Source organism: Paramisgurnus dabryanus, chromosome 3 (genome assembly GCF_030506205.2).
Source record: "Paramisgurnus dabryanus chromosome 3, PD_genome_1.1, whole genome shotgun sequence".
Taxonomy (NCBI): Eukaryota; Metazoa; Chordata; class Actinopteri; order Cypriniformes; family Cobitidae; genus Paramisgurnus; species Paramisgurnus dabryanus.
Window position 1 is genome coordinate 18,715,499 of NC_133339.1, and position 15,991 is coordinate 18,731,489.

At 35.9% G+C, this 15,991-nt stretch overlaps 1 protein-coding gene across 5 annotated transcripts in view; it reads left to right on the top strand.

The window, feature by feature from the left end:
• Positions 1–775: 775 nt before the first annotated feature.
• grb2b (growth factor receptor-bound protein 2b) overlaps positions 776–15,991 on the top strand; it is a 43,933-nt gene continuing 28,717 nt past the window's right edge. The window contains exons 1-2 of one of the 5 annotated variants that reach the window (XM_065252886.2): positions 776–946; positions 2,135–2,420. In XM_065252886.2, the coding sequence (XP_065108958.1) occupies positions 2,343–2,420 (78 nt within the window). In that variant the 5' untranslated portion in view covers positions 776–946; positions 2,135–2,342. Of the gene's footprint in view, positions 947–2,004; positions 2,421–15,991 lie in introns of those variants that run through there. The other 4 variants (XM_065252888.2, XM_065252885.2, XM_065252887.2 and 1 more) reach the window with 4 other exon arrangements.

The window sequence follows — 15,991 nt, forward strand, 5'->3', positions numbered from 1 at the left end:
GCAGACGATGGCGCTATGCTGCAGTTCAAATGCCTTTATTTATTGCACTCATTAAAATGAAATTTAATTAGGCTATTGTCAAGATTATTAATTGTTTTGATTATTAGAAGATTATAAAGGATTATTACTAGCCAAAAGGACCTAATGGTTTTACCTTCTTGGAGGCTCGTTTTGTTTGTGTAATTGCATTGCAGCTCCACATGTTGGAAAATGTTTGATGATCAGCAGTTCAGTTTAATTAACTTTTATTTCTATTGCACAATTTCGCTTACAGAAAATGTATTTTAAAACAAACCGTACAGAAACTGTATAATAAATGGAAAAAGCTATGATAATTCTGATTATACATATATATATAAATATTTTTTTTTTTCAGAATTGTTATAATATATAGCAGATATTATTAATAAACTGTTAAACAATAATTATCTGTAATTTGTTATAGGCCTACTTATAGCGATATTAAGCAAGCATTGTAGTGTCTGAATAAGTAGTTTCGTTACTAGGTTATCCCATCGTTTAAAAATGTCCTTTGTTTAACGTTTACTTTATTTGTGAACATTGTGCTAAATGCCTGATTAAAAATACTTAATTGCTGTGATCACCATTAAATGTTTTATCATAGCCTACTTATTTTGAAACTACAAAAGATTTTAAAAAATATTATGGTTTTGTTATTGGTGAAACTGCAGTTATTCATTTTTACTAAAAAATGACATTATTGAACAGAAATGAAACTGACCACTAGGGGCAGGCGGATGCTGCACGCGCGGCTCTATCAGAGAGGAAACGGAAATAAACAGAAAAACACAGCAATATTTCACCGTTTCGAGTCGTGCGAGGAAAACCGCTCAACCTCGCTAACGTTTAAAGACTAATTCACGTGGATTGTACATTTATTAAAGTGACAAGAGGGAGTTTCGGCCCCTACCGCCGTTTTTGAAGGGTGAGTGTATGTAACCACAGGATTTCTCTTAACTGCCAGCGTCAATGTTTTTTTCTTACGTTAACATGAGCAGAGGCCATACGGCCTGTGTGCTTTATGTTTTTCCATTAGTGTATCCACTATATTTTTACGTTCACACAAATTCCGGCATTATGCATATTTCTTGGCGCGTTTAAACGATTTATAAGTGGAGGAGACGCGGTTTTATTTAGGTGTTTATACAATGGCAAAAGATGACAAAACTAAAACCTTCGAAACTACTGGAATCAGTCATTATTCATTGTTAATTAAACCACACACAATAGATACTAACGCTTTACTGAAACAGTCTTAGACAGTTGAAGTAAGTTAAGTTTTGAATTTTGTTGCACGTATGCGCTATCGTCTAAAACAATAAGCGTTAAACAATTTCACTTTTACAATTTAACACTGGATTGGATAACAATATTATAGGTTCTCCTGGAATATTTAAATAGTTGTATGATTATTGTAAAGCCATTATTGTTATGTAATTGCTTGCTGGACAAACATTGTCAGATGTTGCCTGTTAGATTGCAATACAAGGTAACATACAGTATCAACATGGTAAAATGTGACGGCATGCTTAAGCTAACAAACGTTACACATCTCCAAAGCTGTGTTTGTTCTATTTCCGGTGTCGCCTCATAATTTTACTTAACTGTTCGTACTTTATGTCTTTTACTAGGGGCGATCGGTCGTAAGCATTCGTATTATGTCTTATTACAGTTCGTTTGCATGCGTTCTTGTTTGCGCAATCCTTCATATTTGCTTTCGGACTTCATTATTCAGCGCACGTTCTAACGCCACAAGACGTCATCGAGCCTTGCGTTCTCAAACGCTATGAAATTCCTGCCGTCTATTGGTCGAACACCAGTCACTCTGAAGCCAATTGGCTGTTGCTTTCGTTTCCACGACATTGATTAGCCGAATCTACTTCGATGCCTCCAATCTGATTGGTTGGTTCGCCGCAGCCGCGGTACCTGATTGGCCGCTCGAGACGTCAAACAGACGGGTTTCCTTCCTCTTTATGGGGAGCCTTTTGCTTTTAATGCCAGTTGTTTCGTGGGGCGCGGCCCATTGAACCATCTAGAATAAGCGCAAGTTGCGCTTTTAGATCAACGCGATCGAGTCCTATCGGATTTTAAAACCGTTTTTATTTGTTTGTAGGTTTCTCGCCGTGACCTTTATGTGAGGATCGCGACGCGGGACTGAGAGAGCGAGAGAGAGAGAGAGACAGGTGGAGACAAACCGGAGATCATTGGGGCTGTGATCATCATCTCTTGATCTCATTGTCTGATCCTGTTGTCGACAATAGAGAAATAAACTGCACAATCCACTGCTTTACTGTGTCTTATCACATCTCTCTGGCTGTATCATGGAGGCCATTGCCAAGTATGATTTTAAAGCAACTGCAGATGACGAGCTGAGTTTTAAACGTGGGGAAATATTGAAGGTAAGATCATCGTTATGTTTATTCATGTTTGCATTATTATGTAATAGTTTATGACACAGAGTGTATAGTCATTTACATGATCTGTGTTATCTAGATCTGACTTTCCCTTAGTGTAATAAATGTGTAACTGTTTTATTATTTGGTTATTAAGTAACCTCTGATACTTCCTTCACGTTATTCGGGATCTACGTCAAATTGGCTTGTTAGTTATTGATTGATTTATATGTTTTAGGTTTAGGGCGAATTATTTACGCTCCAAATGCAGCAACATGGATGTTTATTGTGTTCTTGCCAAGGAACTGGTTGAAAAGATCAAAAGATGCTTGTTTATTAGTTTATCCAACATATTCTTTTCACAATAATATATTTAGTTACACTTGAGTGTATTGATGTAGTAGACTGAAGGAAGCCAGCAAGGTATTATTAAGAAGATATTTATAATGATCAGTATTAACAAGTATATTGGTTTCAAATAGGCCACTATTTGTTTAAAGACAAAGCAAAAACAAAAATAATTTAAAGATGGGACGCTTGCTTATTTTGTGAAAATGATGTTTAATATTATTTTAAAGTGAATTATAAGATCTTTTGGTCTTTACTTCCGTATCAGAATGGGATTATAGTTTGTTCTGTTGAAAATACAGCGCCTCCACTTTCTTGAATCTGAACCATAGCATCTGTTGGTGTGTTTGTCACTGTCCATCTCTTGTAAAGTCGCAATCCTTTTCGTCTCTATGAAGAAAGTTCAGGAGGCATAGTGAAAAGAGCTTGTGCTGTGTGATTTAAGCTGATTAAAGTTGATTTTTGAGGGCATGCTTTGTACTTCATAACCCTGTCATAAGCATTTCATTCCGTTGGTCTATTTCTGAATGAGATTTTGTCTTTGAGATGGGATGGTTAACTCACTAAACGTGCTCGCTTTATCCATGACACATATCTGAAGTGATGAGGTGGAAAGTGGATTATATTTTGAATGATTACAGCATTGGTCGGGCCTTCTGTGGGATTTTCTCTTTGTTTTTCTTAGATTATTATAGAGTTGGATCGTGTTTATGGGACTGGAGCGAAGCTTTAGTGTGTGGTTGTGAGAAACGCACATAATGGATGTTTAACTTGCTGCGATCAGCATGCAGATACTTTTAGATCTGTTTCACTTCTCTTTTTAACGCAATAGTCATAGTTTTTTCCGGCTTGATTTAGCAACATTAGCAAAAACTTTGTCGGATTCGGGACAACATATTTAGCTCAACCAAAATGTGACTTATAAGTTGTCAGCTCTGTACGTTTGCATCCATCTGAAAAGTTTTTGGGGGTATCTGAGGATTAGACGGAAACATACGTGACTGACTTTTTACAGCCATCGAGAATATAGGCTATTTATTTTCCACAATTCCTCCTGCCTTTCTGAGGTCTGATGGAAACATGTTGTTGTGTAGATGCTTAGCATTGTGTGTTTCACATAGTGCTGTGAGCCTGTGGTGTACGTTTGTGTTTTAAATATACACTGGTCAACATTTAAAGTTGATCAAAAAGTTCATCAAAGTTGTCCGAAGAATGGATATTGTTTATAGTTTTTAAGACATTTTTATTAAGGTGCCATAGCATAAAAAACTATTTACCTACGCATAGATGAATAATAAGATCTCTGTAGATGGTAATGACATTGTGAGTCTCCAGTGTGTTTGTTTCCTCATTTTTATGTAAAACTTGTGCACGCAAAAGATCTCAACATATATCTCGACTGTGACGTTCCAGTCGTGATGTACGCCCCTAACATTAAATTACACATTAAATTAAGTAAAAAGTTGTTAAAATGCTTGAAATGAAGTTGTGACTGCTGATTTAGCGTTTTATGCTAATTAATGCTATATGCTAGCATTTAGGCTGAAATTCTACTATTGACGTTACAGTTACGTTTTGCAGGTCCATACTGGAAAAAAAAACAAAAACATACAATTCAGAAACGTATATTAAAAAGCTTTAAACAATTATTTGTTCCTCAAAATCTGTATTTTCGTCTGATACAGGCTTAAACATATAAGGTCTGTTTACTATTGTGAGCTACTGACATGAGCCGCCGAGCAGAGCCCAACATTATTATTCATGACCCTTCCAAATAGTGCAAAAATAGACCATTTATTCAAAGGACAAATCTTAGGGTATGTAAAAACGTTTCTGGGTCATTTTTGCACTTAATAAAGTTACATACCTTCTATGTGAATATCAAAGTTCAATTTAACATATTATTTCAGTGCATTCTTTGGCACCTTTTAAAGGTTTTAATCCACTTCATATGTTGACTAGTGCATTTACAATGGCGTACATTCCTGTAATTTTTCTTCATTCAGATTTCTGCCTTATTCTATGAGGAAGTGATTCTTCATAACATGCAAAAAAGGATCAAAAGCCAGCAAGCATGCAAAAACAGGACTAGAAGAAAAATATCTCTCTTATTTTTCCGTCAGCGTTGTAGATTGATTGTTGGCCAGGGTGATGCTATATTGCTGCTAAAGTTTCTTTGAATGTTTTTTGTGGTTTCTATGGGGTCTTTTTGGACTTTTTATCATCTGCCTTGTTAAAATGATAAACCCAACCGCTGTAAAAAAAAAAATGATGCTCTTCTCACCACTGCTCCGTTTGTATGACACGTAATTGTGTGAGATGAGTGTTTGATCATTAGGGTAAGGGGGTTGGAAAAATATGAGCAAAAGTAAGTAATAGTCATGCATGTCTTAGCATGTACCAATTATTTGGCGTTGAACTTGGAACATATGAGACATCGCCTGGAGGCACTAGAATAATCAAATGATAAGAGATCTACTGACGCTAGAACTTACTAAAGGGATATAACTGCTTATTATACCCTCACTTGCGAAAAGTGTAGCAATTTTTAATTATTTTACAATTGTTGATCGTACGTAACTGTTTTAATTTGGAACTACTTCACTTAAATAAATAGTCAGTATTGACATATAGTCAACAACAACACGTATTTAAATACCTTAAAAACTGTGTTAAATAACGATTTCTATGTTAGAGTGCGCTTTGATGCATTTGTGTAAAGATGTGGAGTGTCCAAATATATGTAAAAAATAAAAATTGTTTTTACACGTTGCAACAATTCATTTTATTAAAGTGTTAGTTCCAATCCTTGATTCTTATTGGTCAAAAGCTGTGCTTTATTCACGATAAAAAGCGTCTATGACCGCTTCACCCAACGGTTTTATTTATCACTCCGCCCTTAGCAACCACATGTATCCGTTTGAGAACGGTTTGTTGTTTTTATTTGAGCTTTCATGCATATTACACATTGGAACTTTATTGATTTATCTTCATGAAAGTTTTATTTTTTTACTTTAATATTGTGTGGTAACTGTTATATAAAAGCAATAAGGTACTCGAGGCAAGTGCTGTACCGTGAATAAGTAACGAATGAACACTCTTAGAACGAATGTGTTAAAAACTAGGGCTGGGTATTGTTAGGAATTTCACAATTCGATTCGATTCTGATTCTTGAGGCTTCGATTCGATTCAATTCGATATTGATTTGTTTGCTTCAATATCGATTCAATAATAAGTAGATACACAAGTAATTAAGTACCTGAGTAGCCTATATTTTAATTTTAGCTTTTGGTGCAGACTTGAACGGAGTGCAGCTGCTGTTTGCCATCTTGCTGTTTTGGTAAAGCGTGTTTTGGTAAAGCGTTTCTTGTACAATGTTGAACGCTCTCACCAGAGCAGGGATATTCAGTTAGTTTGTCATGGGGGCCAGTTCATGAAAAGCATCTCATATAAGGGGCCGAAGATATATCAGTGATTATGACTTAATTTTCATATATTTAAACTCCATAACAACAAAATCAGTGCATTGTACAATAGGCTTTTTCTACAAACATGTATTTTCAAACTGCATACAACAAAATTAGTGCATTGTAACATGTCCAAGTAGGCTTTTTCTACATCCAGACATGTTCATATGTTGTATTTTAAAACTGCATAACAACAAAAGTGCACTGTAAGATGCTTTAATTTACATTTAAAGGGGTAAATAAGAGCCATATCACACTCATTGAGAATTTAACTTATTTAATCACTTTAGTACACATAACAAAAAAGTTTACAATATGTAACATAACATTGTTTTATGCTGTTTTTGTCAAAGCTAATTATTTCACTACCCCTATTTAAACTACAACAGCCATCTTAATAACTGGCAAACATTAGTCTAGCTTCTAATAAGAGAAATTATACTTTTAGATTTCGCTAGAGCAGTAAAATCAGGTGTATGTTTGTCAATAGATACACGTTCAGTGGTGCAGGTGTTGGGCGCGATGATTGATTAACTGTCACTAATCGTTTTAATGCGTTTCCTTTATTAAGACATCTAATGTCATTGTGGATAAGCAAGTCATCATTGAGCCGACATATCAAACAACAACTGTCGGAAAAGCCGGTTTTGTAGATGGAAATACAAGAGGTTAAAACAGCCATAGAGTCCGTGGTCTCACCACTGTCAGTCATCGCGTCTTGATGTGCGGGCGCGAGCAGCTCGCGTTGGACCAAAGCACGAATATAAACATGTGACAAACCTGCTCGCGCCAGTCACGTGACTCGCGCTCTGCATCTCATGCTGTAACAGATGCACGCTCATCAACTCGTAACTGTAGGGTCCGTTGTCCAACTACATTTATTTTAATTCTAAATGTATTTATTCTAGAGATGTCTTTTTCATACATCAGACTACATAAAGGGCCGGATCAAATTACCTCGGGGAGCGGGCGCTAGAGTGTTGCCCACCCACAGCGCCGCCACTGGCCGGTAGGCTGAATCGATTCATGAATTTGATGAATCGATATTGAATTGAGGAACAAATAATTGCAATGCATTGATGAATCGATATTTTTACCCAGCCCTATTAAAAACAACACATTAGTGTTGATTCTGGGACAACACACTAACTGCGTTGTCCCAGAATTCACCCATCTGCGTGTTATTATTGAAACAACACATTTTGTGTTACTTTTAACACAACATGTGTTATATTTTAACACAAAATCAACACAAAATGACACATTATGTGTTAAAATTACACATAATGTGTTAAAAGCTTACCACACAATGATGTGTAAAAAATTAACACATCCTTTCTAAGAGTGAAGGGGTTGCCCTTCGGCCGTTACTTATTCACGATACAGCACATTCTCTCGTTCGTATTGCTTACATATTGTTAAGGGCTGCATGGTTATGACAAAAAATAATCATTGCTGATTATTTATCTTCATATTGTAATTGCGATTTATTTATTTATTTGGACGATTACTAGACTTAGTTTTGAGATGTTTTATAACTTCCTGTAAAGCAGCTGCATGGTAAATTCTAAACATCCAAAACGAAACAATAAAATGGAAATAACAAATAATTGTGCGATTTATGTTGTTAGTAAAAAATCCCAAAAGAATGGCTAAAGGACATGTCAACTTGATAATTAAAAAAATTCTGTATTTGGTGATCAAACATACTTACGAAATACACAGAAATGAGCACAAATGGACAACTGTAACTGAGGCTTTTGGTTATTATGTAATTGTTTCACCTGTAATGGTAATCCCGATTAGTTTTTCGATTAATTGTGCAGCCCTAATATTGTTAGTCATTGTATTAATGCATCTATCTTCATCGATGTATTGTTGCACACATCACCTCAACGTCTAGTATAGAAGACAGGAAGATGACCTTCTAATATTTGCATCGAGGCTGACCCCAATTACTGTACCTTAAACCATCTTGAGCTGAGGTTTTAGTGGTGTACATGGTACAGTTATTTGTTCATGGTTTCAGTTCTGATGCAATATCTAACTCCGTCTCATATGATTGTAGTTTACCATATAAAGCAGTAAGATATTTTTGATGGTTTTATGTAATCGGGCACTTTATAGCTTTCTGAACTGAAGGAAATGTACTTGATTTATGCAGTAATTGTGACCAATATGCCAACATGGTTGGGGGGGGGTCTGATTTTTAAAATCAGATTGAACATGACTTATTATGTAGTCAGATTGTTGAGTTACATCAAATGGTTTGTGTAGTTTGTAATCTGGTCCATTCCAGCTTGTGATCGGCATATAAAGAGACCAGCTATACTACTGTTTACAGAAATATGGATGTCGAGAGATTAAAACACTATCCGCTGTGTTCAGCACATTACTCAAAAGGATTAAGTGCATGTTTTCAGCCCCATTATGACAGATAACGTGTTATCGTACACTAACAATGCTTTAGGTTTGAAGACAACCCAGATATCAGTACAGCCACCCTCTGGCTTATAAAACATTAAGCTTTGTTTTATGAAAATAAAGTGCTTTTAATATAAAAAAATTGGTTTTGTGTTTTGCAATAATATCTAGTAAAAGAGATGTTACTTAAATCTTTTTAATGTGGTTATTAATTTATTTCTAATACAAAGTTTCTTCATCTTCTTTCTGGTTTTGTTCTGTATGGGTAAATGCTTGAGACCTGAAAACAATTCAGAATTATTTTATTATACAAACCATGAAATTAAAATTGAATACAATTTATTCACAAATCTCTGGTCTTGTGGCACACAATTCTTCTTTGGATGTTTGTTTTTTCTTTTCTTTTAATGTAAGCATTTTCCATCTCTAAAAGTATTTTTCTGCTGACACAATCAGCCTTAAAAATAAAATATTTTTTCTATATTTATCACCCAATCCATTCCTGATGGATTACATAACGCCCACCTTTTTTCCCTCAGAGATCTGCCACATTATGGGATATCAAACATATAGCAAATGCGGTTTCACATTGTCTATAATTGGACACTGGTGGTCGCCAGTCATTTTATATATTAAATAATAAACATTGACTTGCTAATAGCTTACACTGAAAGGCCATCTGCCTTTAGATTGGCCTTTTAAATCCACTCTTAATTTTCCCTGTAGTGATTGATTTAGCAAGAGCACGATGTGTATTATTCAATCACTGCTTTGATGTAGGTGAGAGGAAGTCAATCGAGTGCTTTGCTCAAGGGCTTGATGTCTGGCACATAAGGGTTGGGCATTGGCTGGCGTGCACCGCTGTTGAGAAACGTGCCCGGTAGCTGTGTTTGTGCATCTTCCTAGATTAATGCGTTTGATGAATTAGTCATGATCTAGACCATAAATTTTAGGAATAACCAGGAGCAATTTTCCACAAGAGAATAAGGTTTTATTTGAGATTATTATGATTTAAATGATTAGTGCAAAATGTTGACAGGTGATATTTCGAAGACCAGTTGTAACTAAATAATAACAGGATAGACATTTTGGTTGATACACCTGTCAGTTATTTTATTATGGTTGGAAATATGAGGAGCTCGGATACAAGTGCATTTTTTTTTTTATTAGACTTTTAATGGATTCTGCCAACAGACCAGTATTTCTGAATGACCTTAAGGCGGGATTAAGTGGATTTGAAGCAAAAGTATTTGATGAACGTATGATACAGGTCGAGAACATTTGGTTAAGACCATTTATCTAATTTTTGACGGAGGTAACGCATCGTGGCTTTTGCATCTGAGCTCTTCATATGATGTCTGATATGAATACTCAGGGTTTCCTGCAGAAAATTTGTTAGTTAAGGTGGTAGGGTTGTGCAAGTGGGCGGGCTGGGGGCGTGGTAATAAAAGGGGCGGGGCATACACATCATGATGAAAATATTTTTATTTAAAACACTCAAATAAAACAAAATTTTGAAGAAACTATGACAGAAAATTAACAAATACTAGATTATTAATGAATCAAATGTTTTATCAACAGGCTAGTTATCCTCCAGACATTGACGGACCATGTCTTTCTCTTATTTCGGCCATGTGAACGTGTCCACGCTATTCTCCGAGATGCACTTGACGGCCTTTTGTGCAACAATTTTTTTTTTTTGGATGACCTTGTTAAGGTGGTAGGGTATCCCAGCTTAGGTGGGCCGCCCGAACTGAAAAGTGCTGCGGGAAACCCTGATACTATAAAATTATACTTTAAATAGGTTACTGTTTGAGTTAAAGATGTGAAATTTTGTTATTGCTAATACAATAACGCGTTACAGTAATCAATATATTTTAGTACTTGCATTTTATCACAGAATTGATCTGAATCATTTAGTCTATAGACATGATTATTACATAGCAATGCGATAATGTGATAACACAACAACCCAGAACCCCCCAAAAATGGTTGTAATCTTAGTTGCAAACATTATTGTAAATTTATTCAGGGATGTGCACAAATGGTTGAATGTTTGATCTGCAATAATATTAATTCGAATAGTTTAATTGTTTGTTTTTAATGCGCCACCGCAGGGTTAAGAATACTCATTTTATGCTTTTTCACTTTATCTCTATTGTTTTATAAAATACACATGAAAATGAATTTTGATGTATTTCTGATTGAAATATTTTGAGTTTAACAGCAGGTTGTCTGCTTTTGTCCACCGGCTCACATGTGTTATTTAGAGGTAGGGGTCGACCGATATGGATTTTTTAGTGCCAATACCGATTTTTGTTTCATCAGCCTTAGCCGATGATCGATACAGGCTGCTGAGTTTCTTGAGCCGATATTTTTTTCTTGAGCCGATATTTTTCCGTAACATTTATTGAACTTAAAAAAAACTATATTTAACAAATAGTAAAAACAGGCGAGGGTGCTATGGAACCATCTTTTGATGTTGTCATGGAAAGGTTGGTTGATTTAGTCACATGACCTGCAAATCGCTTGCGGCTTCCAGCACTCTGTCTGTAAATAATGGTGGAAAAAATCGGCGAACACGGCAGCCACGTATCGGCCGATGCCGATACACATAAAACTCCCAAATATCGGTCTATCACTATTTAGAAGTGTTGCTTCGCCGCAATTAGCACTATTTTTCTGTAGGATATTTAAAATATTGAATTAAATGAATTAAAAAAAAAACGTAACACAAGTCTTAATTAACGTCTCGTCATTTAAATAAACAAATATTCAAATTGTTATTCTGAGCTCAAATTTAAGAATATTACATTACTATAAAATGTAAATTTGCTTTTGTTATAAAACAATATAATACAATATTAAATCAGTCGGGTTTCAGATGTCTGTCTCAGCTTTACTAACTAGTAAACGTCTGCTAACCTGTGTGCCATGCTTCAATTTTACTCCTCCTCAGTTTCAGTTTCTCCTAAACCGTCAGTCAGGGCCCTTGCGTTTAACCCCTGACAGCCCCGTAAAACTTCCGCATGCTTTATAAACGGTGGCGTTATGCATGTCATTTACTCCTTGTGTGGTTGAGTTAATCTGATGTGTACATTTGCCTCTGGCTGTGTAATGATGTAAAATAATCCAGGAAATGGGGAGAGAGAACAGTTTGTTGATGTCAGTGCATTTGCGCAATTTGCATTTACATCAGTAGTTCACATTTGAATGTTTTATATTAGCTGCTTTTAAAACGTTTGCAGTCCTGTTTTATCTGTCAGTCTATTTGCAGTTGCTCTTTTTATTTTGTCTCTTCTTTATCCAGACGGTGACACACAGACACGGTGATCTTTTCCCTTAAATGAGTCAGTCGAGAGACATACAGACAGGTCAATTCTTCATTGCTCTTAGCTCTTGGTCGTGCCGAATTTAGCACTTCAGATATTAGACTCTTTAGTCTGCCTCTCCTGCTCATCCATTTTCATCCACTTATCCTTGTGGTCGGTATAAATGACCACACGCTAACATCTAGGGCATTTTTTTCTAGCTTTGTATAAGGGCCATTCACACTGATACTTAGATGTGACGGACAACCAAAATTCATATTGTGTAGTTTACGCTTGCATGACCGTGATGCAAAGTTTGCTAATTCAGGCAAGTTCATGCAAACGAGCTATGACAATGTTGACTACCAATGGAAGTGCAATACAGGGTTTGATACCAAAATGTTGCTTTGGCATGGTAAAATCTGGTTTATGATTCTGGTACATCTCTACCTCAGACAGATTTTTGCAGCAGTTCTCATAAACTCTGTATGTCTCTAAATGTCTGCGGTGCTGTGGGTTTGGTGTGTCTTGTCATGTCCTAGATCTGAAGGTTGGGGCTTTTACCTGCACAAGCCAACATTGTTCCTGTACACAGCTGGTGATGCTTGATCGAATTGGGTAGACCTAAACAAATAAAATGTATATATTTCTATAGATTTTACACACAAGATTAACTATATTTTGGTCTTGGGTTCTCCTACTATACAGCAAATAAACCTCTTTCTGTTGTTAGGCTGTTTGTTACAGAGCACCTATCCTCCGATTCACAATTTTACATTTCCTTTGCAGTGTGCACTGAAATTAATATAGACAGATTGATCGAATGCACTTACGTTGTCACAATTATGCGCATGGGCCAGAGTTAACTTCTGGTTTGCGTATGTTTATCGGTCTGGCTTGTGGTTAAACTGACGTCTGAAACAAATACCTTGTCAAAAATAAAAATATTTTGTTTTTTTAAAGACGAGTGGATTTTATTTTTTATTTAATTTGCTTGCTATCAGAAATAATCTACTATAGATATCTAGATTGCTTGTTTGAGGAAGTCTACCGAAAGTTTAGGCCACACACACACACAAAAAAAACTTTTTTGTTAACACTAAAATCGTCAATTGACGTGCAATATCAAGTGCTTTGTCTGTATTACAAAGATTTCGACTGTGGTTTGTCAAATCTGATTTGAAAGCCAGAACTATCAATATTGTAATGGACGAATGGTTTTACCTTGACTTTATTCCCGATCAATACAGACTCTCAGCTGAAGTCAAGACTGTGGCCTTCTGACCGGCTTTAATTTAAATATCTGTTTCTGCTACAGTATTTCAGCCCAGCTGTAGTCAACAGGGCCAAAGTTGAAGTCATCACGTAGCATTAAATTTTAGTTGAGTCAGGGTGTGCTTCCTTAAGAGTTTTATTTTTGCTGAAAGTATTTTTATGGCTGTAAGCTTTACTGATAAATTAGATGATACGGTTTTGGCTTTGCCAAAGGTCTCCGTTCAAGTCGACTGAATTAAGATAATGGACAAATGTTTACTTATGTCAGCACCGTACTACTTCTTCTTCTTCTGAATTTGTTGTCTGAATCAACGCTTAAGATTGATTTGTAGTAGTGGCTAGTCACAATACTACTTAACTAATATAGCATGAAGTGTGTGTGTTTTAGGCGTATAGGCTTATATATAATAAATTATAATTTTTTTATCTTGAAATATAAAAATGTAAACAAAGATCAGATATACGTTTCTTAACAAACTTGCATGTTCATAGTGCTCGTCATAACGTTAAGCAATGCTTGGGTTACTTGGCAATAACAGACGCTCTGGAGCTCCCACGGTCTTTGAAAAGGAGGAAAGCGGTGCGGTCACATTTTCTGTGTGGTTTTAGATGTGGCACGTGATGCAATTGAGCATATGTGCTTGGCCATTTCCGTGGGTGCTCGAGCCGAACCACGGAGCACCCACGGGATCTGCGCATATGTGCGTGTTTATTGTAGCACTTCCATTCGTGAAACAACACCCGGTTCAAGTGAGGAACGTTTTTCTGATGAAAATGTGTTCTGATGGTGTACTGGTAGGGCAGATTGCTACTTTTCACAACCTTGAGTGACCAAGAGAGCGTTTGCCTCATTGTTCTGCCCCCAAGCAAGCAGGTCATCACTGATATCAGTTGCCTTACTCTGAATCTACTGGCCGTTTGCGTTCACAAGAACTTGAAGACATCTCTCTCTGGGTGAGATTGTGGTTTATAATTTTATAGTTTGTGACAAGCAAACCATGAGGTGGTTATGACAACTGTCTCAGCCCTAGTGATGGTGTCTGAAAGATGATGAACAGTTTGAAACATAAGCATTGGCCAGACCTTGGCTGAATGCATACAGCTGTATCATAATAATCTAATAAGATAAATAATAATGAACATTTTTGTAAAGTTTTTGTAAAACTTCAAATAAACGAAGAATGTTGAATTTAAGGACAAACACGGGGTAAGCATATGAAATGTGTATAAGACTACAAGATTTAATGTGGCGGTCTGTCAATCTGCCAGAACTGAAAGAACTTTCCGTACATTAGAGATATGAGAATGTTCATCAAATTTTTGATGGCGAGGCGCTGAATTAATCTAATGACTCGGTTCTAAAGATAAAATCATCATCACAGAACAAGTCGTCATAGCCTGTTTTAAGCCTGAACAAGGCTCATTCTTATATTTGGTGGTGTATTTTATGAATTGTGAATTCTGGTCTTGAGAGCAAGACAAAAGGTACAATGTGGAATAAAGTAGTGAAAGTCCAGAAAGGTAAAATGAGGTTTGACGTTCCGTTAGAGTTAAAGGCGGAGTCCACGATGTTTGAAAAACGCGTTGGAAAAGGAGACGGGTCGACTACCAAAACACACTTATAGCCAATCAAATCAAATGCCGAGTTGCGTATGTGTGGGGCGGGTCTATCAACAGAAGGTCCAGATTCTATTGGGGTAGGGGCGTGTTTGTTTAGGTGATTTCAAATATCAACATTGGCTTTCAAACATCATGGACTCCGCCTTTAAATAAAGATGATGGGTAGGTGGCACAGAAGCACGGGACGGGACCTGATGGTTTAAGACCTTGAGGATAATTGTGTACTGAAAGGGAAATGTACAAAACACTTATGTTGACTGTAACATCCTGATGAGTTTTTGTTAATGATTACATGAATTATAGCATTGAGATCCTGTGAATTATGTTTTTAGTGTCTTACCATGGTAGTGGGTGATATGACCAAAGTCTTATGTCACGATAAGATTCGTTTTATAATATGATAACGATATGTATCATGGTAGAGGTTTCTTTTAATAAGGTTGAAGAGTTTAATTAAACGTTCATGTATTTTGGTTGCATCCGTGAGTTATTAAAAATTTTACTGTTTAACTAGGCTCATAGAATTAAAGTATCAATAAATTAATAGAATCAAATCGCAATTGCAAAGTATCAGCAAACATCGCACCAACGGCAGAGATAATCGATATTGTATCGCATCGCACTGAACTGCCTGATTTACACCCCTTGTGTTTATGTTATTAAAATCTTTAAAGGGACACACCACTTTTTTTGAAAATACTCTCATTTTCCAGCTCCCCTGGAGTTAAACATTTGATTTTTACCGTTTGTCATTTTTGAGCACGATGCTAATGGTCTAATTTGATTCAATTGATTATGCTAAGCTATGCTAAAAGTGGTACCGCCAGACAAATTAAAAAAAGTGGAGTGTCCCTTTAATACATAGACTTTTTATCATTCTTGTTACCAATATCAATCAAAAAATTATTTAAAAAAAAAAGGTTATGTATATAGTTTATTTTTTTTTATATATATAGCAGTGAGAGAGTTTTCTTACAGCTCATTGGACAGAAATTACCACATATTTTTCATTTTTGTTCATTTTTAAGTCTAGATTAAAAACCTATCTGTTTGATAAAGCTTTTATTTCTGGTTGAAGCACTGTGTTTTACCATGATTTAATTTATAGTTTTTATTTCTTTTAAATTATTTT